Genomic DNA, 23,609 nt, shown 5'->3' with positions numbered 1-23,609 from the left:
TTAATTTGACCAAACAGCATCTAGCAATTACCTTTTTTTAAATGCTGAAGGGATGTGAGCTCATTGAACAATAAGAACAGACACAGCAAGTGACTGTTCTGTTACATCAATGAAGCAAGGTAGATATTGAAAAGCACAGTGCAATACCTGTGCTGGAGTTATGTTCTGCCACATTTGGGTCTCTGTTTCTTGCTGAAGACACTCTTGCAGGCTGTGATTTGCTGCCAAGTAGTGGAAAGGTGTCTGACCTGTGAAAATAGAAAAGGATTTTTTATAGGTACAATTCTACACAGTAGTGAAAGCCCAGCTACATAACACTTTGTAGCAAAGACAACAGATTTCAGTTTCTCATCCCCAATGTACTTGGTGGACAAACATTTCCAGTATACTTCCACAAATGTTCACACTGAGTAGAAAAAGAAAACTCAGTAGAAATTATTTGATGTGCAGGTCCATTATGAAGAACACCATAAAGACAATCCTTAAAAGTAAACTTCCCACTAAGATGAAATTTAACATACATTGGAAAAGCGAAGGAACTGTTTGCCCTAGGGATTGATGATGCTGGTTCCAATCCAGCAAAGAATGGCAAACGAGAGTGACCAAATACACTAACCTTTCACTTCCAGGAATGAGCTGTTTCCAGCTTAGTGTCTAGCAGACAAACATTCACCAGGAAAATGCTGTTATCTACAAGAAAATCTTTAAAATTACGCATTTGACTATTAAAGCCGATGGCACCCAGAGCCCTGCACGGTTACATACTGTGCCTAGCTATGTCATAGTCACAGCAAAACAGCAGCTGTTCCGCTTTCTGCTGGGACCAAAATATACACAGCTAGGGGACTTGCTTTTAAGACCCTGAGGACAGCACATGCTTCAGAAACTTCACTAATACCAGTATCAAGCTCCCATTTCTCATGGTAGTTTATCAGTAGATAAACCAATCCTTCTAAAAGTAAACAGACACAAAAAGCCTGTGTTCTTGTTGCCCAGCTACACACATTTTGTAAATAGACAATACCAATTTCCAATGCTCACAAAGCACCTGAACTGAACTCTCTGATATTTTATGAACGTTCCAAAGCTTTCAGTGTCTGCTGGGATATATTTTGTCACTTCTACAAATACAGTCTTACTGCCAGATGTCCCCTCTCTTCCTTGCTAGATCAGAATTCCTGTATCTGTGAATTCTGCAAAACATCAAGCTTGTGTGTCACTGAATAATGGAAACGGCATGTCGTATAGGATGTGTCCTTAGCCAAAACCTTGCCTGGAAGAACATAACACACAGAAGTTTATAGTCTTGACTTTTTAGGTATTCTAGCATTTGAATATGTTGTTTTTACAACTGTGATTCAGCAGTAATGCATACAGGGAAGATATGTATGTATTCATTAGTTCTGAGACTGCATAACTGTGAAAACCTTCTGTTTCTGAATCACTCCAGTCTCCCTCTGTATGAAAAACCTTTGTTTTGTCTATTGTCTCTCTTCCTTCCTATTCTGTTAATACAGCTGTATGCCAGTCATAATAAAGATGCATCGAGTACACACAAAAATAAAAGATCCATCTTTGGATCAGAGCTACAAGCAGCTTTCTCATGGGCTCTGACAGCAGAAAAGGAAATTCTGTACTGAAAAATTTGCAAAAATCCTCAAAAACCTTGTTATTTCATTAAAAAATAAAATATACTGCTCATCAACAACTAGAACGTTGCTGTTTAAAGTCACAGCAGCATGTGTTATCACACAACTTCCTTCTAGAACAGCTCTGTGAAGCGTTTTAACTTGACAATAGTCTGTCAGTAATAAAATGGAAATAGTTCATGATCTGCAATAATAAGAAACATCTACAATGTCCTTTTATTGCAAAAAACCAACTCATTCCTTCTTCAATTTCCAAGCTATAACTGGCAAACCTTATCCTTCCTCTTAACACATTTGCCTTCTTACTCATTTGTTTAGGCTATGGTTCACATAACTTCTATGGGAGGCTAAAGTCTTAATAAAATATTTACTACCACTGGCAGTATTTCATGGCACTGTGTTACTATGGCTGCACCAGGGAATTCTTTCAAATTAAAAGCAAGCACAATCTAGAATAATATAGTTAAGCAGCTGTTGTACAGGGCACTATATTTTTAGATAGGAAAATAATTCACATTTAAAAATCAAGCTATTAAGCAAAGCAATCCTATAGAAAAAATACAGTACAGATTTCATCCCCTTTGATATTTAACTAACAACAGCAGAGACTGTGTGTAAGAATTGCAGGGCGGAGTTAACACACAAGTTTCACTCACATTCTTCTTCTCTGGAGGACTATGGACTCAGGTGAAATGACAGACTCCTGGCTGTAAACTCCACTTTCGCTGCAGGAGCCCGCGCTGGGGGAAGAATCATGGGAGGGGGAGTCTGCAGAGAGATCAAGTTTAAGAGCAGAATCGGGACTTTCAAGTTCTGAAATGTTGCTGTTGCTGCTTAGCTTTGCCCTTTTCTTAGCTGCGCTGTTTCGTAGAGATCTAAGTGAATTCTGCATCTAAACAGGATTGAAAACAAAATGACAGGTTTTATTCACTGCACAGGTAAAAAGCTTTTTTAAGCAAAAGAAATTATGTTTCTGAGTGTTGAGTTCAATTCACAGGAGTTCAGTGCACATGTCCCTGTTGGGCAATGTGACTGACCACTTACGTAGGTTATGCAGTATGATAATGATGCTTTTCATTGTTTTACTTCACAAGAATAATTATCCTGCAAGTAAATGCAAATTCACAGCGATACTGTATCCTAGCTTCATTTTGCAAAAAGAATAGATTCCTACAAAAATACATGAGCTGCTCTTCTCTTTTTTATTAGATGAAAGGAAGCGTTTGATGGCTGCTAGTACACACATTGGGACCTTCAGGCTATTCACAACAGAACTGTGCCCAGCTGGTAAATTTGCAGAAGTGAATCCTGAAAACTGTGCCTAGCAAGCAGAGCGCCTACTCAAATAAGAAGGAAAATCTATAATGAATAAAGCTTCATGCTACTGCATATTCTCTCCTCTTTTTGCTAAATATATTTGGTGTAGAAAACATTCTTCCTCTGTCCATTTACCACTACCACCTCAAGTTACTTTCAGTAGTGACTAGAGGATGGAAGATAAAGACAGTGAGGCAAAGCCATTAAGCCCTACTGCAACTGCTCTCAGATCCACAGGGAACAAAGGAATTTGAGATTCAAGCAGTCGCCATGAACTGTGACAGAAATAAGGACATGTTGCGTGGGACCATGCGGAGAAGATGACACAAAATCCATAGCTATGCTTCCCACATAATCAACATTGCAATGGTTTCAATTTGTACTGATGGGGATACTGCCGACACAGTTCCACCTTCCCTGGAAATTATCCAGCAGCCTCGGCAGTATTTTTCTGTGCCTCAGACTGGTGCAGCTATTTGGTATTTCTCAAAAATCAGAGAGACTCGAGCAACAGATTGAGCAACAGATTCCTTTGGGATGCGCTGGGCACAGTGGCCAGGGTTGGCATACGTCTAGGCTCCTGTATGCAGGGGGGTCTCACGAGACAACCCATGCAACTGAGAAACAGCTATGCAGGATGTGCAGCTACACTGGCTGCAGTACTTCATGGAACAGCACACGGAGATGCTAGAATAAAGTCTGTTGAACAAGTCTCGTGTCACAGAAGGTAAATATTTTTAAAGGTATTAAATATTTCAAATATTTTCTAAGCCACAGGTGGAGTGGCACACACAAAGGCCAGAACACTGGCCATTGAATACACATAATTGGCTCAAATTATTACTAGTGGATTCCCACATCCAGGAGGGATGCCGACCTGCCAGGCCTTGTGTCAAATATGTCTGTGTCATACCAAACAGCTGCAGGTGACACCATACTAATCCAGCTTCACATCAGTCCTTCTCATTTTACTCCATGAAAAAATGACCGAATTCTGAGAGGGCTGTGACAAGTTGCGTGGATATCAGTGACAGCCCGCTTCAGCAAAGTCAGGAGGCTGAGGAAGCTCCCAGGCTGAGTCAAACAAACCCTTCATCAAGGAAGTTATTTGCTATTTTGAGCCCCCTATTATAACTAAAGGCAGGATTATTACTTAAATCTGACGTGAAATTTAAAATGAAGTAAAGGTAATGAGAACAGAAGCTGTAGAAAGGCTTACAGTTCTGCCTTGGTACTACAACAACTGAAAATATTCAGACTTGAGCTCTGAGAAAAACAAGGGAAATTAAGCTATCTGGAACAAACATGGGAAGAGTGCTTCAGCATCACTTTTCATTGCTTTACTTAGCTTTTGTCAGATGCTCAATGGTTTCTCATCAAAACTTGCTGTAGATGACAGTGTCACAAAATTTAAGTCAGAAACGGTATTTTCTGGCTCTTGTTCAGAAAAAAAAAAAAAAAGCTTACAACAGATCAACTGTTAAAAGTGTGTTATGTCATATTTGAACGAACCTCTTCTTGGTCCACTTCCTCGCCATCAACATTTAGCTCTGAAAGATCAGTTGCAATCTTCCTATGCACTTCATTCAGCCATATGTCCTCACACTCTTCGTTCCTCCACTTCATCACGTTTAAGTCAATCTTGTCAGGCAGTGGGCTGGTGAGGCGGGGTATGGGGGGGACAGGTCTGGTCCCATTCAGGCCCCAGCGGGAGGCTGGGTGTCTCACCAGGGTGGGTTTCAGCTGCAGAGGAGAATGTTTCTCCTGCATATTGTCCCCTGAACAAGATACAAGCAGATCTCAGCCCTTTGGAGGGATGACAGAACACTGCATGCACCAGAATAAACTTCATGTCTCATTTCTGTATCACACCAGAAAACTCCTTTTGCAATGAGGTGAGTGTTAAACATAATTATGCATGCAATTTTATCTACTATTATAAATACATTTCAAGGACGTTTTGTTTGGCTGAGTATCAGCAAATGTAAATAAAACCAGTAAGAACATAAAACAGCTGTACTGAGTCAGATGAAAGGACTGTCCCCTAACAAGGTAAGAAACCAACACTTAAAGAGTATTCAGACTTTTAGGAAGTTCCTGGGTCAGAGGCTTGACATAAGCTGACGCACCGTCCTGGTACATACATCGGCTTGCTTTATCAATAAGCTCTTGCTTTTGGCATCTTCAGCAGCCTGCAGCAGTCAGCTCTACAATGAGCATTAAAAAAGCACTTCCTTTTTTATAAAACCTGATGTCACCAAACCCCTTTCTTAGCTCCTCCATGTATGTGTGTATACACGTATTCATGTGTACAAATATGCACACTCACAGATGAAAGTTTCTCACATGAACAAGAGTAGATAGTGAGTCCCTATCTAACTTTATTTTTATACCATTCCTCATGTGAGAAGCTTTCAACGTTCCTTCTCAACATCAATTTTCCAAATGCACCAAACTCCTGTTCCTGAATATTTATTTGCACACATTTTGCAATATTTAATTTTACAAAATCATTAGGAACATTACCAGACTTGCCTCTTTGCATAGTACTGTCTATTACCTCCTGACTCTACCTCTTTCACCCCCCTGCATTCCAAGCTCAGTTGCCAATCTCTTCTACTTAGTGTCTCCTCCTTTTAAAAAAATATAAACTAGTGTTTCATCCATGTGTGTGCCAACATATACTACCTTTAAAAAGTAATTAATTCCTTAATTAAGAAAAAAAGACTAGTTGCTCTAACAACAATAAAGTTACTCCAAAGAAACAGAAAAAAAATTAAATACATATGGACAATGTACAGAAAATCAAGAAGTGATGAACACACACCTAGAAGATAAAGTTACCTGCACTCCAGGGACAGGTGGCTTCCAAAGCATTAACTTAGAAATTTTCTACATATGCACAAGAATACCAGTCTCAATGAAGACAACGTTTAAAACAGTTTTCTTTACATCAGTGCAAAATCTTATGTGGGAACTGTTACTTTGCTTACAGAAGGTATGCCTCATGGGTGATTAGGAATCAATTTAGGCTAAACAGATTGCAAAGCTATTTTTAACCTAAAATAAGATTGTCTTTAGCAAGTATTTGAAAGCAAGATAAATTGTTTAAGCAACTGTAATTAAATAAACTTTAAACTATTTCAGGTTAACCAATGTGTACATGAGGTCTTCAAAGATGGGAAATCAGACGATAAACAGCAGTCTGTGCCATTAGCTGTCAGTGTGAATTGGGATGAAATCAGCACAGGTTCTGCTCATTAGAGATGTAGCTGTTTGTAACCAGGTTTTAAAGAGCTATTCTGAGCATGGGGAATTCAACACACACATTTCTAAATGAGAATAGAGGCAAAAAGGCAAAATACAATGAGTAGTATATTTTTTGCACATGTATTAATTAAAAGTATTAAAAGTAACAGGTATTTCTGTATTGCCTTTCTCTAAAAATGCTAGATTTTGGAGTTTGTTTTTATTTTATTTTAGTTTGAAGAAAAACTTTTCCCCGATACATTACTGAGAAGAAAAGCAGAGCTGTAGCTTATCACGCTTTATGACAAAATACAAAGATTTCACTTTTTAAGAGAAGCATCCAGTGACGTGATTAGCCTAGTGAAGCTATAAACCACATTTCTAACCAAAACTGGGGCATTGCATAATTCCGCATTTACCTGCCACTGTAGGTTTTCTGACCGCTGCTTGAAGTCACTCAAAATGCAAACCTGAAATCAGTTTTCATCATATTGACAGCATTCCTACCTGTATTGTCTCCTGACTTTTGTCTGAGACGCTGCTTCTGTGAACTAGGCTTAGGCAGTCCTTCAAAGCTTTTAAGAGGCCAGGAGTTTGAGAAGCTCATGCCATTATCTTGTGACTTCTTTGGAGAGTCAGCCAGAGAGGTGTGCTTTGGGCTGTTCCTGGGTGATGACAGAGGGTAAGACGGCAGAATGAAGGAGCCCTGGCTCACATTAGAACCTTGGAAGGACATCGTATGCTCTGCTTGATTGCAAAAACTTCTCTGGGTCTTGCTGGAAAGATTTAGGCTGCCACAACCTGAGCAAAGAAAAAGAGAACAGTATTTGTGGTAATTAGCCTCTGACAGCTCTTATAATAATAATTTACAAGGAAACAATATACCATTTAGACAGTCAAAAGCTGAAGATCAGCATTTTACCAAAGCAAACAGGCCAATCAGTTAACTTCATTTTATAAATTGCATTGTTCCTCAAAACAGCAATTTCCTTTTTCTGCATTTGATCCAATGAGTTTAAGCCTAAGCTATTTTGCAGTTATGTTTTGAAGAACTATATTTAAGAAAATGAATGATGCAAGTAGATTGAAAATTGTTCTGTTGCTTGCTCTCTGTATTCCAAGCCTGCATAGCATAAAATTTGCAGCCACTCTCAAAACTCAGTGATACAAAAGTACACATAAAGCACAAATGTTATTATTTCTATTCCTTAAAAAAAAAAAATAATCCAAAAATTATTTTCCCAGAAACCAGTAGGTCAAAAATAGAAAGATTAGATTTGGAACTAGACTGTTTTAATTATTCACCATGGAAAATGTTCCCCCACATGCACTCAAGCTTTTAACCGTGCAAGTGAAAAAAAGGACAAGTATTAACACAGTTCCTGACAGCCTCTGGAAGGATCATGGTACATTCAGCCACCTCAGCAATCTTGTTGAGAGAACAGCTCCACAAGTAATTCCACTGGCATAACTGGGAGAATGGGAAAGCAGAGCCAGGGAGCAAGAACAGGTGACAATGTGAGTCAGGCTCAGAGATTATTATTCTATTAATCATCTGTGTCACTCCAAAGAGAACCATTCAATTGTGCCTTTAGTTATAGTTTAAAAAATCCCTTTACAAATCAGGTTGCTCCAAGGTCTCTTATCTACTGCTCCTGCTGCTTTCCAAGGCTGCAGCATCCTGCCGCTCCCCAGATACCCTGGGGCAGCAAAACCAAGAGAACCAAGTCAGGTTTGGGTTGTGTTACTGGAGAGAGGCTCAAGGAACAGTAATATCTGGCACAAAAACTGTTTGCAGAGAAATAAATTGGCAAGTGTGGGCAAAGTACCTGATGCCCTTCTGAAGGCCAAGGCTAAGAGAAAAGAACATTGATTTGTAGAGAGGCAAAAAAAAAAAAAAAGAGGAAATCTCTTCTTTCTTTCCGTAGGCATGAGAAAACCACAGGATCTAAGAGCCCCTAAGTGTCTAGAAGTAGACAAAGTTCCTATATAATTTCCAAGAAGGCTGTCAGCTCTATCCTTTGTCCAACACATCTGGACCGCTCAAAGCAGCTCTGTCCACAGATTCGTATTGTTACCATCTATTAATCCAGACAGTGAGTTTATTCCTTCACTAAGTGTTTATCTGGCATTTACTATTATTATTATTACTGATGAACAGAAAAGTTTCTATTTGTTACAGGTCCTGATTTATCTCAGCCTCCAGCTCTAAGGGTAAGGTGCACTCCATCAAATCCCTAACCTCACTTTTGAAGCTAGCAGCAAAAGCCACCTGACATGGCAGCGCCCCAGCTATCTGTCTACTAAAAGCTGTAGACAAACCACCACAAATTAAAGCACTGATGTAAGAATTAGGAGTTTTACTTGTACCAACACAGTGTCTCTGCAGCACACCGAGGACATTTCCATCTGGCTGTTGTGCTCAGCAGAAAGGAGCAGCCTGTACCTCCTCCTGCACTCACTCCTGCCGAGACACCTTGACCGCCCTCCACACCTTAGAGGGGACCAAGAGAGGTATGTTAACCTCTGAACAGACCCAGCCCTTGCTGTTAAGCAGGCTGATCTGACCTATAATATTAACAGAAATCTTAAAAATCGGTTTTTCAAGAAAAATTCAGATTCTGTTCCAGCACCACTTTTTGTATAGCACACTGATGCCACCAGATACCAAAGGTGTGGGTTGCAAATTAGCAACCACAAATGAAAAGCACTACACAGGAGGGAGGCACAAATACATCTGAATAGGGACTGAACAACATATTAGTAATAGTTGCTGTTTCTTAAGGCAGCATATAGACATTTCCGAAGCAATGTGCACTGACTTACAATACAGTTAGAATCCATATACCTTTGTCTTGCTGACAGTTATTTAATCCTAAAAATTGTAAATCAGAGTCCACACTACCACTCTTCCCACATGTCTGCGTATATCCAAGCATTCCACACTTCCGTGAAATTTGTGGCTGATGAGAGCCCATAACACCTTTCAAAAGAAAAAAACAAGTAATTAGATAAACTTACCATATGGTATTAAAAATATATGTAATAATATTTAATATTGAATTAAGACTCTCTGTCTAACTTCCAGTGTAAAATATAACTACCATCAAAGTATTTAATTTTAGTTTCTAAGTAACCTTGTAATACCGTTCATACGCACAAAAAGGACAAATGGCTGGCTGTTCTTCCAGGGCACTTTTGCAATGAGTTTCTTTAGAGTGATGTCACTCACTCATAGCATAACAGTGAGTAAACTTGGCATGCCACACATGCCAGTGCTCCTCGGGAAAAGCAGAGAATAGAACCTTCCACCAAGTGAAGAGAAGAAATCAGGCCTTGTCTTGCCCAGCCTTTTCACACGCCTTTTGCTATTAAAATACAAATCACTGAGTTTATGTTGCTAGTGTAAATTAAGTGGAGGACTATGCCTATAATCTTCTACAGACCTGGTTTTCAACAAAGTGACACTTTTCATCCTTTAAAACAAACTTTAGAGCTCACTCTCCAGACAGCTTTCTACCCTAGGTGTTTATACACCGCAAAAAGAGAAAAATATGCCAATGTACAATATGTATGTGCTGATCTGCTCTTCTGAACAGCCCACCATACATAAATACAATCTTCCCGACATGTTGCTCGGTTTATGGTTTGATACTTCATACCCTGCCACCACACCTTTTACAATAACAACTGCTATTTTAGCAAACAACGTACTCCTCCTCAAAAGTCAGTAAAATTCTGTGTCTCCTTTTAAGTTGCTACATTACCTGCAATTCACATTACAGTGTGAAAGAACTTTGGCTGAATTACTCTATTGCTGATCTACATGGTACTTTTCCCTAATTCTACAGAAGCAGCAGAAAGCTCTGTATCTCAGGGATATCCCGAGCCCTTTTCTTCAATACATCTGTTCACGTAACCACACTGTATCTTTTGGGTCTTGCTGTCTGCAAAAAAGGCTGATCTATAAACTCTCTTGTGGCTATCTAAACTAGTGAAAATCTGTGTGTGTACAGCAGGAGTGGAAAACAGCAGTTCTGAGATGGTGTACGCTTCACCAGGGGCAGGGATGGGACTGCTGCCGCTTGCTTCAGCTGGAGGCGTAGCCCTTTGCCTAGTACTCAATTCCTTGCAGTAAATGAAAATAAATAACAAAACAAATAATCAACAGACGATAAAACATGCTCATGAAGCTACAAATTCATTCTCAGGTTCTTCTAAATCTATTTTGTAAATGGGAGATCAAACACATTTTTGTGTCAATACTTACCAGCACAAACAGAAGAATGCTCAGAGTTAAAATCTATACTATTCTGAAATAAATTCCTTGAAGCTCTTTTTCTACTAAAAAATAACTCATCACTGACTGGTTCTCCTTGAGAGGGCCTTAACTTTGGAGAATGAAGAAAATCATTAGATGTAGAGAACTGTAGGAGAAAGGAAAATAAAGAAACAATCATGTGTGTGAAATGAATGCACAACCCTTTTCTGTAAGAACAGCAGAATTACCCACTTAAATGTCATCTAGACCTCATCACCACGCAGACCTGTCTCTCTTTATAACAAAGCTACACAAAACACTGTCAATATGTTTAAGAAGACAGAATTGACAGAAAATTTTTCTTCCCTATCACTCAGACAACGGAAAGGAAGAGCGTGTGTACATTGAGCCGTATCCACAGAAGTAAATGGGTTTCATCATGCATGTATCCACAGATAAAGCTTAATGAACAAAGAGAGCAAAAAGCAGAAAAGTTTTTTTTTAAAAAAAAAAAAAAGTAGACCCCAAGAATGGTGACAGCAGACCAGAGTAGAAGCTCCCAGTGCCGGCTGTCCCCAGCCTCCCCCGTGTATTTATTCCTGTGCACTGCAGTGGTGTGGGGCGTGAACTGCAAAAGGCACCAAAATTAGCACCCATGGACAGAAGCCATCCAGCCATGTATTCCACAGTGCCCTGGGGTGACTTGCTGCTGTGCCACCAGGGTGCCAAGAAGGGGCGAGCTGTCCCCAGTGCCCCTGGCACTGACACAGGGCTGGGACATGGCTCAGTCTGTCTTCAGCCTCACCCTCCAGCAGCCACCTGCCTAAACCCAAAGCACCACCCAATTTTCTAAAAAGAACTAATCCTATTTCCCAACACTAAACAGTCTCACCTAAGCCTTCATTAAGAGATGGGTAAGACAAGATATGAAGCTTTTCACCATCGTGAAACCAAGTGTGATGTTTGTTGCAGCACGGCCAGGTCACTGGCTTAAAAAATCAGATCCTTCACATGAAAAGACACTGTGTGAGAACGTTTTTAAATCCTTGAAATTTAGCACTGAGCACCACGGGTCATCAATACAAAATGCCACGACTTCCTTTGTTAGTAAAGGCAGTTGATTTTTAAATGCAAAACACTTTCACTAAAGTTTTCTTTAAGCGTTAGAAAGCATTTTAGTTGGTTTACAGGTTGACACTACTCACACTGAAGGGGAAAAAAAAACAACAAAAAAATGGTAGAGAATTGCCCTAGTCATTAATTTTAAAAATTAAATGTTAACATTTTAAATTATGTATATTAGCTATGTAAGTGTTTAAACAGACAGCCGCTACTTGAGGTATGAAAACAGCACGCTTCAGATTTAGTTTAAAAGCTGCATCTGGCAGTATCAGCACCTTGTAATGAGAACTGGTTATAGGTAAAGGAAACATCTGAATCATATAATTACTTCGCCAAGAAAAGATCATGCTTTATATAAAGGTTTCTTGCTTTCCGATTTAATTAGTAAAATCGGTAACTTAATCGCTTCCTGGCTATATTAACTCTGTTCTGCCCTTTCACAGTCAAGGCTCCACACAGAGGTCAAAAGAGAAGTCTGAACAGAAATGGAAATATTTATTCAGTATTGGAAAGAACAGCATCATGTTAAGTCTAGCACCCGCCTTTACTCAATATACTGGTTGTGTGAATGGAGAATTTGTCATCTAACACATACACAGTACATTCATTTACAAAAATACATAATTTTTAATTTCACTGAAGATCTTAGTTGACCGTAAAGATGGATTCTCAGACTGGGAACTTCACATAAACTCTTGCAATACGGACCTGCAGTTCTCCATCAGTCCGTAACTCAGTCATCTCCTCAGTGCACAGCGTCCCACACAATGCAGCTTGTGTTGGACAGGGAGAACGCCGTCAGCGCCCAGCTCCGCAGGACACGGCATGCCGCGCTGCGCCTGCAAACGGCCACTCTGCTACATCCTCCATGCGCCGGGAGAAATCGCACAGTGATTCAACAGATTACAATGCCTTGAAAGTTAAATGACTAGGTCAAATAAACAGCAGCTAAATGCTCTGATTTAGTATATTGATGGAGGTTAATTTAATACCATAAAAAAATTTTTCACAAAAGCATCACAAAATAAAGCACAGACAACTTGAAGCGGCACAGTCATGACATGAGTAGCATGACTACGAGCGCATACACTAATTGTTTTTAAAATGTTATAAAATTTACTGTCTCACATAGTATCCTAAAAATGGAATTGTTCCTTGTTACAGCATATATACTTAAGAGTTTCAACAAAACCTTCAGGACCCTCCCAAGTAAAGGTGATTCACAACACATTAGCAAGATACACACACAAGGCAAGAGAAGTTCAATCTCCATACCCAACCAACAAGACTCCTCTTGAAAAAATAAATGCCACAATTCAAACTTTTAAATAACGTATTTCTAGTTTTCCTCCTCCTCCTTTTCATTGAAAAACGAAAACAATAACTCACACAGGGTACCTGTTAGCAGTACATAAATAAGTGAAGCAGCAATTTGCCTGTATTTCCATTCAGTGCTTTAAAAACCCAGCTGGTTCCCAAAGGAACCGCGGTTCTTCCCTGCATTGAGTGCCAAGGTACACAGCTACGTGGACACAGGCTCTCAGATGAGACAGCTTCCCTGTTCCCAGAGACATCTTTGGTTAATAAAAATGGCAATTTGTTTTTTATTTACTTACAAAATGGCACGTTCCAATTTACTGTTATGTACTGCACTTCATGGGCTCAAAGTTCAGCAGATATGACTGAAGTCATCCGCATAGCAAAGTCTTCAGCCTGAGGTATTTTAAGCAAACACACTGAAATGCTCATAAGCTTAAAAATTTACATAAAACCTTCCTTCCTGAAAGCTGGTGCTAATGTAGGACCAGACTTTTTAATTGGCTTTCAGGGATTTGACTCTCACTTAAAATATTTGCACACAACTGCTTAAAGCATATGACAGCGAGGGAAAATTTCAGGAACCTTGATACAAAACGGATCTGTCTAAATCTTATTTGTGATGGAAGAACAGAGGAATCCAGCAGGTACAAAATTACTAGTAAGGCCAGAGCAGGAAATAGGAAGCTTTGCAAAGAAAAAACCCGCAAATTCCGATTGCTGGGTATACAGTAAGAACAATGATTTAAATCACAGCAGTTGCACCGATAACCCTCAGTGCTATGCTGGCTTTTTATCACCCAGGTACCCTGAGGGACACCAGTTTTACTCTACAAATGAGAAAAAAGAAGAGCAGCCAAATGGGTGAAATGGTTTGTTCTCCAAGTTATTACAATTTGGGACAAAAGAAGAGAGGAGAGCTCGGCATTCTTGCTTCTGTGATCAACCGGTCAGAAAACATCACTTTCAATCTATGTATCTTTCAGTCCATAAATAAATGTTACTTGCACAAATTACTTACACCCCATCTTTTCACACAGACAAAACAATATATGCAGAAGGAGCAAAATGCACAAAACTAACATGATTGTACAGCTTTGTTCAGTTGTTCCAACCCCCGCTACAGGAATAAAAACTGTCTGCTTTATTGTATGCAAATTATAATTACAGTGATTATAAATTTCCTAAACATAAGCATGCAGGGTGGTGGCAAATAAATGCAAACCTACAGCTGCCAGACTTTTCATTGACGTAGACCCTGTCAAAGGGATTTCTCAAAAGGTTTCAGGTTCATTTACATTCCACTAGTACCACCAATGTCAGAAAATTTTTTCATCCATCCACCAAATGAAATATTAACTTGGTCACCAAAGCACAGCGCTTGTGAGTGACCCATCACTGACAAATGCTCTGTTCTTACATTCCCTTCCCAGCTGAGCAGTGGCATTGGATGAAACAAAAAGGTTCTCCTAACCAAATAACACCCAGCAGCCATCAGTAACATGTGACCAGGGAACAGATCGACAACAGCACAAGTATACAATGGTATCTCCTCAAATATTCTCCCAGCCTCCAAAAAAACCCACAACTCTCGTCCCAGAGATGGACACTCAACTCACAACGAAAGGATAACTTCATCACACAGGCCTCTGTGTCCCTTTACTCCTCCTTATCACTGTGGAAAACAAAGAGTATTTGTTTCATAAAACTAATTTCACAGATCATTTGAACACTCACTAAGGTCTTCATAAAGTCCACCTATTGAGTTACCTGGTTATCAGATCAGTGTGTAAATGGCAAAGAATTCCACACGTATTGCCAAACAGGGCAGCTATGGTAAATTGCAGAGAGTTCAGGTATACTTTGTAACATGGTTTAAAACATCAGTAAAATGTTGAAATGCTTTTGCTTCCCCAGCAAAGGGCACTGCTTTCTACAGCAGGTAAAGGGACCCACAGAGTGTGTTCCACAAGGAGACATGTTTTCACAGTATCGGGGTAAGATAACTCTAATCCTGCAATAATTACTAGGCATGCTATGTTCTACACGGAGCACATAATACATATGTTTTCAAAATACATAGAGTTTTCAAGGTAAACACAGGAAGGCTTAGCTACCAAAAGATCAGCGAGGAACACCCAGCACACTATTAGCCAATCTTGTGGCAACCAGTTTGTTTTTCGTGTTTCAGCAGGGCAGTGGAGCTAGTAAGGTCTACACAAGTAGCAACGTTTAGTTCTTTAAATTGTACACCAAACTCCAGAGCGGTTTTGTTCTGATAGCTTGCTTAAACTGGAAATATACAAGATGAGAGTTAAAAAGGGAATGGGGGATTGCTAGTACACTGTCCTTAAACTCATTTCTGTGACCCCTCACAAACAGCACAAGCTGCCAAACCACTGGAGAATGCAACGTGTTTGGTCACTGCAAGCTAATTTCAATTACTTAACGTCAGCACCCAAAAGATCAGTAGATCATGTCAAGTCCTAAAGCAAACAACAGAAACATTTTTTTTTTTTAATAGGATCTGGTCTGGATCAGATGGGAATTTTTTATACTTTAAAAAGCTAAACCTAAGGAATGGGAGCAGACATAGCACATCAGTGTCTCCAGAAAGAGAACGCTCACTTCAGCAACTTCAGGCAACTTTATCCATTGGATTTACAGGTAACAGATGGAACATCAGGAGCCTGGCTCTACCAGCTTGAGACTGGAAATGAACAGGACCTTACCAAAGTACAAAGGAAAAACATCATGGGGTTATACACTTTATTACCAGCCTGTGCTGCCAAGTGTTTCCCATCTCTAGCAAACAAAGTGTTCCTCTGGTGCTGTTCTAAGGCTCCTGTATTTGCTTTAGAATATGCTGCAGGTACTTAAAAAAACCAAACAAACCCAGAACAGTTACCAGTTTATTAATTTAGCTAGAAACCAGAGAAGCTTCAGCCTACCGAGGCAAGCTGAGTGGTGACAGTAACTACCTGTCCCATGTAAGGAGGCAGAGGTCAGGCTACTCAAACCTGGCTTTAGAAGAGGACAGAGTCAAAGGCAGAGTCTGTCCTCAAGCTTTGACAGATGTGTGCAGCTGCCAAGAACCAGAAGCGCAGAAGCACAGATCATGATGCTCTATTTGATAAACTGAGGTTTGGCTTACAGAAAGAAAGAAAAATGGAAACCTGAGGTACTGTAAACAGCTTTTAAGCCATAAGCCTTCAATTTCAACATATAAAGCACTGAAGCGTGAAATCACGCACTTTAACAAAAGATACTAGTTGGCAGAAATAAGACCCACAGATTAAATAAAGACTGGTATAAATGTTTTATTTAACAACCTTTTTAAGAGATGCATACTATACACCCCATGAGTACCACATTTTGTGAGCACACCTCCAGACCAAACACTGCTGAGCTATGTCACTGGTGCCATTCCAGCAGAACTCCGTGCCTCTGTGCCTTATTCCCAGTCAGCCACAGCATCAGGGCAAGGCAACTCCTTGGGTGACCACACAGTCCTGCTGCACTCACCACTTCTCTCCAGGCCTTTGATTGCACTCTCTGGCTCTGAAAGAGACAGCTGGAGGCACTGGTTTCCTGAGAAGAACCTTGCAGTGTTTACCTATCCATCCTGTTTTCTTCTGCTGTTACAACTAGGGAGGAGACTCCTTTCCGAGTGCAGAACAAAAGCATCCTTTGGAAGCTGGGGTGGTGGCAGTTCAAGCATCTCTTGACTCTAGAGCTTCTCACTAAGGTGTTTTTAATGTTGAACATAACTACAGTCTCCTGAGAATCTAGCAAATTAAGAAAAACTCTGTGCTTGCATCTCTAGTGCCAGGCTAAGCATCACTCGCCAGTGATATCTCGCTGCTCGAGGTGGCAGCCACATGTGTGACCACAGTCACACCTGGACTGTGCCATACAGAAACACACCGTGCAGGACGGACACCCTTGGTTTATTTTATGTCTGTCAGCACAGTTGGATCATTGTTCTGAATCCTGCAGCACAGCTGGCAGCCCGAAGTTTACAGATGGGTATGAAATAAAATCAGTGCCAAAGGACTTCAGGGATTACAGGAAAACATTTCATCAATAATCTAATTTAACATCACTGACAGAAGCTGCATTTAGACAAATCCTTGAAGGCAATGTGCTTTATCACCTTGTATTTTTAGTACACATTAACTTACACATGTTTTACTTTACATCTTATCTGATCAGGAAAGTCTACACACTGCGTTGGACAATCACTGTGTAACATGACCCTAAAAATACTAGTAGAAAAACAACTTTAAACATTAAGCTCATTTCATGCTTCCTTTCAGCCACAGAATGACTCCAAAAGTTAATTTTTAAACAAATTCATTTCAAAGGAATGTCTGAATTAATAATTAATTTTTTACATTTACATGAACAAATCAACTACCCAAATTTTATGCATGATATACCTTAGTGAAGAGATAAAGAACAAGGAAAAGAACTTTATTTATACAGCTTATGGCAATCTCCTTCAGTTAAGAAGGAATGTCTTCAAGTACAGGAAACACTGTCCAAGTTTACTCATGTCAGTGTGCCTCAAGTGGAAACGCAGTTCACCTACTACTTGCATCGAAGATACATACACTCCATGGGATAAAGCGGTTTTCATGGCACAGATATAACAAAACAAGCCAGCAAATACCGTACCAAAAATCACAGCGCCATATAAAAAGATGTCGCCCACCCCGGAGAGCCTTACCATCTATTAAGTAAGACATAACAGTAAGATAAGACAAATGATCATGATACAAAGACAGGGTGGCAAAGTTGTCAACCTACAGAAATCAGATAAATTTCAATTTATAATAAAAATCAATAAATTGTGTTTATATTTCCTTTGCAGTAAAAGTGAGTCTAGTCAATAGGACTCAATGTCTTGAAAATAATCTCATGCTAAATCAGGCCCCTGGTAGCAAAGACAGCTTTCCACAGTCTACTGACTGCACAAACTAGTTCTCCACTGACAGTGGGGCTGCTTAAGCAGTCACCATTCAGGTAACTAAAATGAATCCCTATTCTTTTCCTCCCTTATACATGATGATGAGCAGCATTTGCTTTACCTTCTAATAAAAGGCCTCCCTGATGTGCTTTTTCAAACAAGGCTGTTCCTTTCCCTCACAGAGGGCAAAGATGCAGTAGCTACCTTAAATTATGGTTTTGTCTGTCACAGGAGCAATGTTACAGCTAGACTTATCTTTACAGACATTGAAGTAAAAAGAAATCACTGGAACCTGGAAAACTGAGTACCACCACTATTTCTGAGTGACAAACAAGTGCCACCAGCACTAGTTAAACCACCGCTATTGGAGAGAGATGCATGATGGTTACAGCAGCTAAGCAGACTAAACTGGTATGAGACTGTATATAGACACAAAGCTACTCCCTGAGCCAGGTTCAACTTACATTCAACTTACTGTGTCTTCAAGGAGCTTGGCAAGTGGGCAGCTGTTAATCCACAGCAATTTTTAAAACCACTGCTCCCAAAAGCCAGTTGAAGAGTAATTGTAAAACCTCATGTCTGCCAGTAGTACACTCTGCCCACTGGCAAAGAAAAAGCTTCCATTCTCACATGGACTGAACCAAATTTTTAAAACCCACTGAATGCAAAATATTACCTGCTGTATTGTATCAGCCCTCAGATGTTTCTTTGTAATGATGGGAAGAACACTTTTGACATTGTTCACATCAGGTGAACCAATACAACTAAAATAAGCTGGTAATGCAGATGTAATTTTGGTACTGTGTTCATTTATGTCCAAGTCAAAATTGGCAACTTTCAAATTCTATCAAACATGACATCAAATTGGTTTTTTGTCAGGACTTACCCGCATGTAAGCAAAAAGCTATGTGGAGAGGTGTTATACTTCCATGTAAAATGAATTCTGGTTAACTGGAGGTTTCTGGTTATTCAGACATCTTTCAAGTAAGAGTGCAAAAGGCGCATTAACATGTTTCCTTTGGCAGAGTGCAACTGACGAAGTCTTCAAATTCTGACACCTCAAAGTTATCGACCTGCTTCCTACCAACTTAAATATGCAAGAAAACACAAAATGGAAGTGAGAGGCAAACAGAGCAAGTCAGAAAGCAGAGGGAAGAGACAGGAACAAACAGAATCTCTAGGAGGCACGGGATATCTTACAGAATCAGTCATTAGCTGCAAAAAAAAAAAATACTTCTCATTTAAAAGGAATAAATACAGTACATGACAAACAGGATTTTCTCCTGTTTGTCATGTACTACTCCATACTGTGTGCAGCAGCGAAAGCAGAACGAGACTGGTTAACTTACAGCTCAAGTCCCCGCACAGCAGCAAAGGAAAAGAGATATGGGAAAGTAACCTGCACTGATAGTCCCAAGTAGTCCCTGTTCAGAACAATGCTTTTACCAAATAAGGGCTGAAATTGATTTTGTTCTGATTCTGAAAAAATAGATGGCACAAATGTAACTTCTACATCTGCTCATAAGCAAGAACAAAGTGAAAAATGTGGCATAATAACACAAGAACATAGGAACAGACGATCACAAAGGAAAATGTTAATTTAAACTTGAAGTATTTGCACAATGTTATGTAACTGAAAGAGTCTTTCAAGGAGAAAAGCAGAAAACCTGTCATCCCACCACAATTCAGTCACACAGACAAATGCGGGGATGACGAAGAGACAAGCTAAGCGCTTGTCAGACACAGGAAGCTGATCTGAAAGTCATGTTATTTTATCCTGTTAGGCTTTACGTACAGGGGGTAACTAGCTGTCTTACACAAGAGCTTCCAGCAGTTGGTTTATGATTTGCACACCTTTGAGAGTAACACTATAAAACCCCAAACCCCACATGTGCACACTTCACACCCCAGATCCCCAGCAGCTGGGCTGGTTTTCATCCCAGTATTATGCAATGGGATTTATGCCCATAAAGCTCATAGTACACATCTAAAAATACGTATCATAGAATGGTTTGGGTTGGAAGGGACCTTAAAGACCATCTCATTCCAACCCCCTGCCATGGGCAGGGACACCTTCCACTAGTCCAGGTTGCTCCAAGCCCCATCCAACCTGGCCTTGAACACTTCAAGGTATGGGGCATATATTCTTAAGAACTTTTATCATTTAGTATCAAGGATGTTCCCCAGTAAGCTGAGTAACTCCTCATCAGTGACTTGAAGCCATGAATATGTAGTTCACACCGTTTCTAAATGCACTTTACATATGCAACATGAAACCATGAAACCACAAATTAATTGCTTTCTCACCTGGGTTGGAAACTTTGGCTCCACCTCCCCATTTACAGGGATAAATCCAACCACAAGTACAAAGAGATTAAAAAAAAAAAAAAAAAAAAGGAAAGATTTCCACAGCACCTAAGGGTGAACTCAATAGAGGGCTGTCTGAGGCAGAAGACCTTCCACCATGCCAAGCAACAGCCAGGTTTTGGTGCATGTACTGGCTTGCTTTTTGTTTGAAGTCTACAGAAAAACATGAACCCAGCCAGCACCAAACAGCAGTGCAGAACTCTGCCCAATTTGCCTAGAGAACGCTGGCAATTAACGATTACTTATACAAGTTGCATTAGTCAATACTGAAAAGCTGTTTCAAACAGAAAACCCTTCTTGATCTAAAGGCATTTCCTACATGTCTTGTGCAGACCCTGTTTGCTTTGTAGACAACCCAGAGGAACTTAGTAGCCTGATTCATCAAGCCAAAAAGATACAGATCAATCTCTTTAGGGGTCTGAATAAGGTAACACACCAACAAAGGACATGGGCATGTGTGCGTACAAATATATATGTGAAGTTCAAGTTTTTATCACTACAATGATATTAACTTGCACTTCTTTTTATTAAGAGACTTCACTAAAAGCTAGCCCTCACCAATTAGCCCTGTTTATGACCTCATCCAATACAGTTACTAAGCAACTAAGGATTAAATTCTGAATACGTAAACACAGTAGTGAGGAAGTCTTTTCTAAAGAGCTTTCAAATTTTAAAAAGATCTACTTGTTTAAACGCACTTGCTGAAGATCAAGTATAAATTAAACCTGTCCAGTTTAAAAAAAAAAAAACCAAAACCAAAAACAACTCCCCACCCAAAAAAAACCAAAAAAACACACACAACAGAAAACCCACCACACACAAATACACTCCCAGGTCTTAAATACGTGGACAGTACCCGATACAGATGTCACTGAACAGAACTACTGCCAAAGTAAAAAGGACCTGAATAATTTTTCAATGTTTCCTTCCCTTTGCAGCTGCCGACATGATCAGTAACTGATAAAATCAAAATTCCAGTCAATCAGAATTGCTATTTCATCCTGACCTACATTTTTTGTAGTCAAATCTGACTGAGGAAAAAGAGCCACATAGACATTGGCAATCCTCAAGTTTTATTACCGGTCAGTGCACTGCCAAAAAGCACTGGCTGAGCCAAACTCCAGTGCTCTGCCTTCAAAGCCTGAGATGAAGTAACTTGTCAGTTTTTGCTCCAAACAGCTTTTGTGTTTAGGACAACCTTTGCAGTCAGTCAAGTACTCTGAAATACAAATATATAAACAGAAACTCTGAAATAGTTTCCCTACTCTTTTACTCATTCCTTGGGTTTTATCTAATCATTGTCAGAGACAGGTCACTATGGCTAGACGTAAGTGTCACATGGAATCTAGCTAACCTAAAAAAAAATTTTTTTTTTTTCTTTTTTTTTGTGGTAAGTTGTCTGGTTCCTACTAGTGTTAAATCTGACATAAGGAGTTCTCAAATTTGTCTTTCCAGATTGATACATGTACAGAGATCCTTGCACATAAAATATTATAGCATCAACCATACCTTGCAAATACCCGGCATTTAATAAGCCTTTGACAACTTTCCAATCCCCCTTTGGAACATGCTTTAGAATAAACGAGCCCAGTAAGCTATGAGTACATACCTGCTCCACACCCTTTGTGGAAGGCATCTTAACTCTTGATCCACCTTCCCTGTCTCCAGCACGCTCATTTTCCCAAGGCAGTTTGTTTTTTCCTTTACCCGCACTCAAGACTCTTCTCGGACTTACACCCAGATCGGCACATGCATAGTGTGAGCCAACGTTATGCAGAGCATCATCCCTTGAATGATACCCACAGTAACTGTGTGCGCTCTGAGTCCTGTTGCCCATCAACAGCCAGTCTGTATCTGCGCCAGGGGGTAAACAGGACCCCCTGTTAGGACCAGATGATGGTAAGGGCACAGCATACTCTACAAACCCTTGGTCCACTAGCTTCGGTAAGGTCTTCCTGGCCAGCCTGGCCTGCACTGCGTGCATCACTCCATCCCCATCATCCTCGAGTTCCACTGCATCCACTGCCTTGAAGAGAAGGGTGGTGTTGCCCGGTCCCATGGAAGATGCCAGCACAGCAAATGCTTCCATGGCAGCATGCCTGACCTTGCGCTTGCTGTCCACCAGTGCAGGAGCCAGCCCAAATGCCAGCCTGACCAAGTCCAGCTCCTCACCAGGGTAAGTGAGGAGGGCCACGATGCAGATGTTAACCACCTCCTCACGGACCCTGGAGTTCTTGTGCTGCAAGTACTCTTGCTGCAGCAGCAGGCTCAGCACCTCCTGGGGACCTGCTGCCTTCATCAGCCACAGGAACAGGCAGTTGTACTCCTGCCGGATGGCCAGCTTGTTGTCCCCCAGGACTTTAGCAGCAGCAGAAACCAGAGGTGCCAGCAAGGCCTGAACCTGGTCGCCCAGGCGCAGGGCCAGCAGATGTATCACCTCCAAAGCCCCCAGCACCACCTTGAAGTTCGAATCATCGAGGAGGGAGCAGAGGAACTGGACAAGGCCCAGGAGGCTGGGGGCAGGCGTGGAGGTCACCGCAGCCTGGCTGGCACCTTCAACCACCCTCTTCAGCTCCTCCACGGCTTGCGTGCGCTTCTTGTAGTCCTCCTGGTCCAGCAGGCGAGCGTGCAGCTCCGGCGGCAACAGCCCGAACTTCAGGCCGGTGCTGCCGGGCGGGGCGGGGGGCGGCGGCGGGGCCGAGCCCTCAGCGACCAGCTGGCCCTCCAGCAGCCCCGGCCGGCCGGCGGGCGGGCACGACTCGGCGCCGGGCTCCTCCTCCCGCTGCCCGGCGGGCCCGGGGCCGCCCAGCTGCCAGGCCAGGCTACGGGAGAGCTCACCTAGGCCGCGGCGGGCAGCGGGCGGCGTCGGGAGGGCGCGCAGGCAAGCGGCGGCAGGAGCGCGGGGGGGCCGGGCGGGCCCGCGGCGCCGGCCGCGCAGGGTCTCTCCACACAGCACCGGCCGCAGCCCCCACGGCAGCTCCTCGGCGGCGGCATCACCCTCCCCCGCCGCCCGCCCGCCGCGCTCGGGGCCCGCCGGCTCCTCCATGGCGCAGGCGGCCGGCGGCAGCGCAACAGCCACGGCCATGGGCGGCGCGGGACGGAGCCGCCCCCGCCCCGGCAACGCCGCGCGGCACAACACCGCCGTCTCCAGGCGCCGGCCCGCACCGCGCCTGCGCGGCACCGCCCACGGCGCGGCGGGTTGGGGGAGACCGGCACACCCCTCACCGCCGCCCCCCGCCACACACACACACGGCGCTGCGGAGCGCGGGAGCGCCGCTGCCGAAACGGAGACCCGCGGGGCGGGAGCAGGCGGGGCCGGGGCTGCGCTGCCGGGCTCCCGGTGGAGCGGAACCTC

General features: G+C 41.8%; 1 protein-coding gene across 3 annotated transcripts in view; it reads right to left on the bottom strand.

Annotated features, from left to right (window-relative positions):
- The window catches only part of TOGARAM1 (TOG array regulator of axonemal microtubules 1), a 45,044-nt gene extending 21,631 nt beyond the window's left edge, over positions 1-23,413 (bottom strand). For all 3 annotated transcript variants that reach the window (XM_055715157.1, XM_055715158.1, XM_055715159.1), the window contains exons 1-7: positions 21,864-23,413; positions 10,486-10,642; positions 9,064-9,198; positions 6,723-7,016; positions 4,479-4,744; positions 2,306-2,541; positions 148-248 (exon numbers count right to left, since the gene is read on the bottom strand). In XM_055715157.1, the coding sequence (XP_055571132.1) occupies positions 148-248; positions 2,306-2,541; positions 4,479-4,744; positions 6,723-7,016; positions 9,064-9,198; positions 10,486-10,642; positions 21,864-23,339 (2,665 nt within the window). In that variant the 5' untranslated portion in view covers positions 23,340-23,413. The remainder of the gene's footprint in view (positions 1-147; positions 249-2,305; positions 2,542-4,478; positions 4,745-6,722; positions 7,017-9,063; positions 9,199-10,485; positions 10,643-21,863) is intronic.
- Positions 23,414-23,609: the final 196 nt, after the last annotated feature.

Source organism: Falco cherrug, chromosome 7 (assembly GCF_023634085.1).
Source record: "Falco cherrug isolate bFalChe1 chromosome 7, bFalChe1.pri, whole genome shotgun sequence".
NCBI lineage: Eukaryota > Metazoa > Chordata > Aves > Falconiformes > Falconidae > Falco > Falco cherrug.
This window is presented reverse-complemented; position numbering and strand designations above follow the sequence as displayed.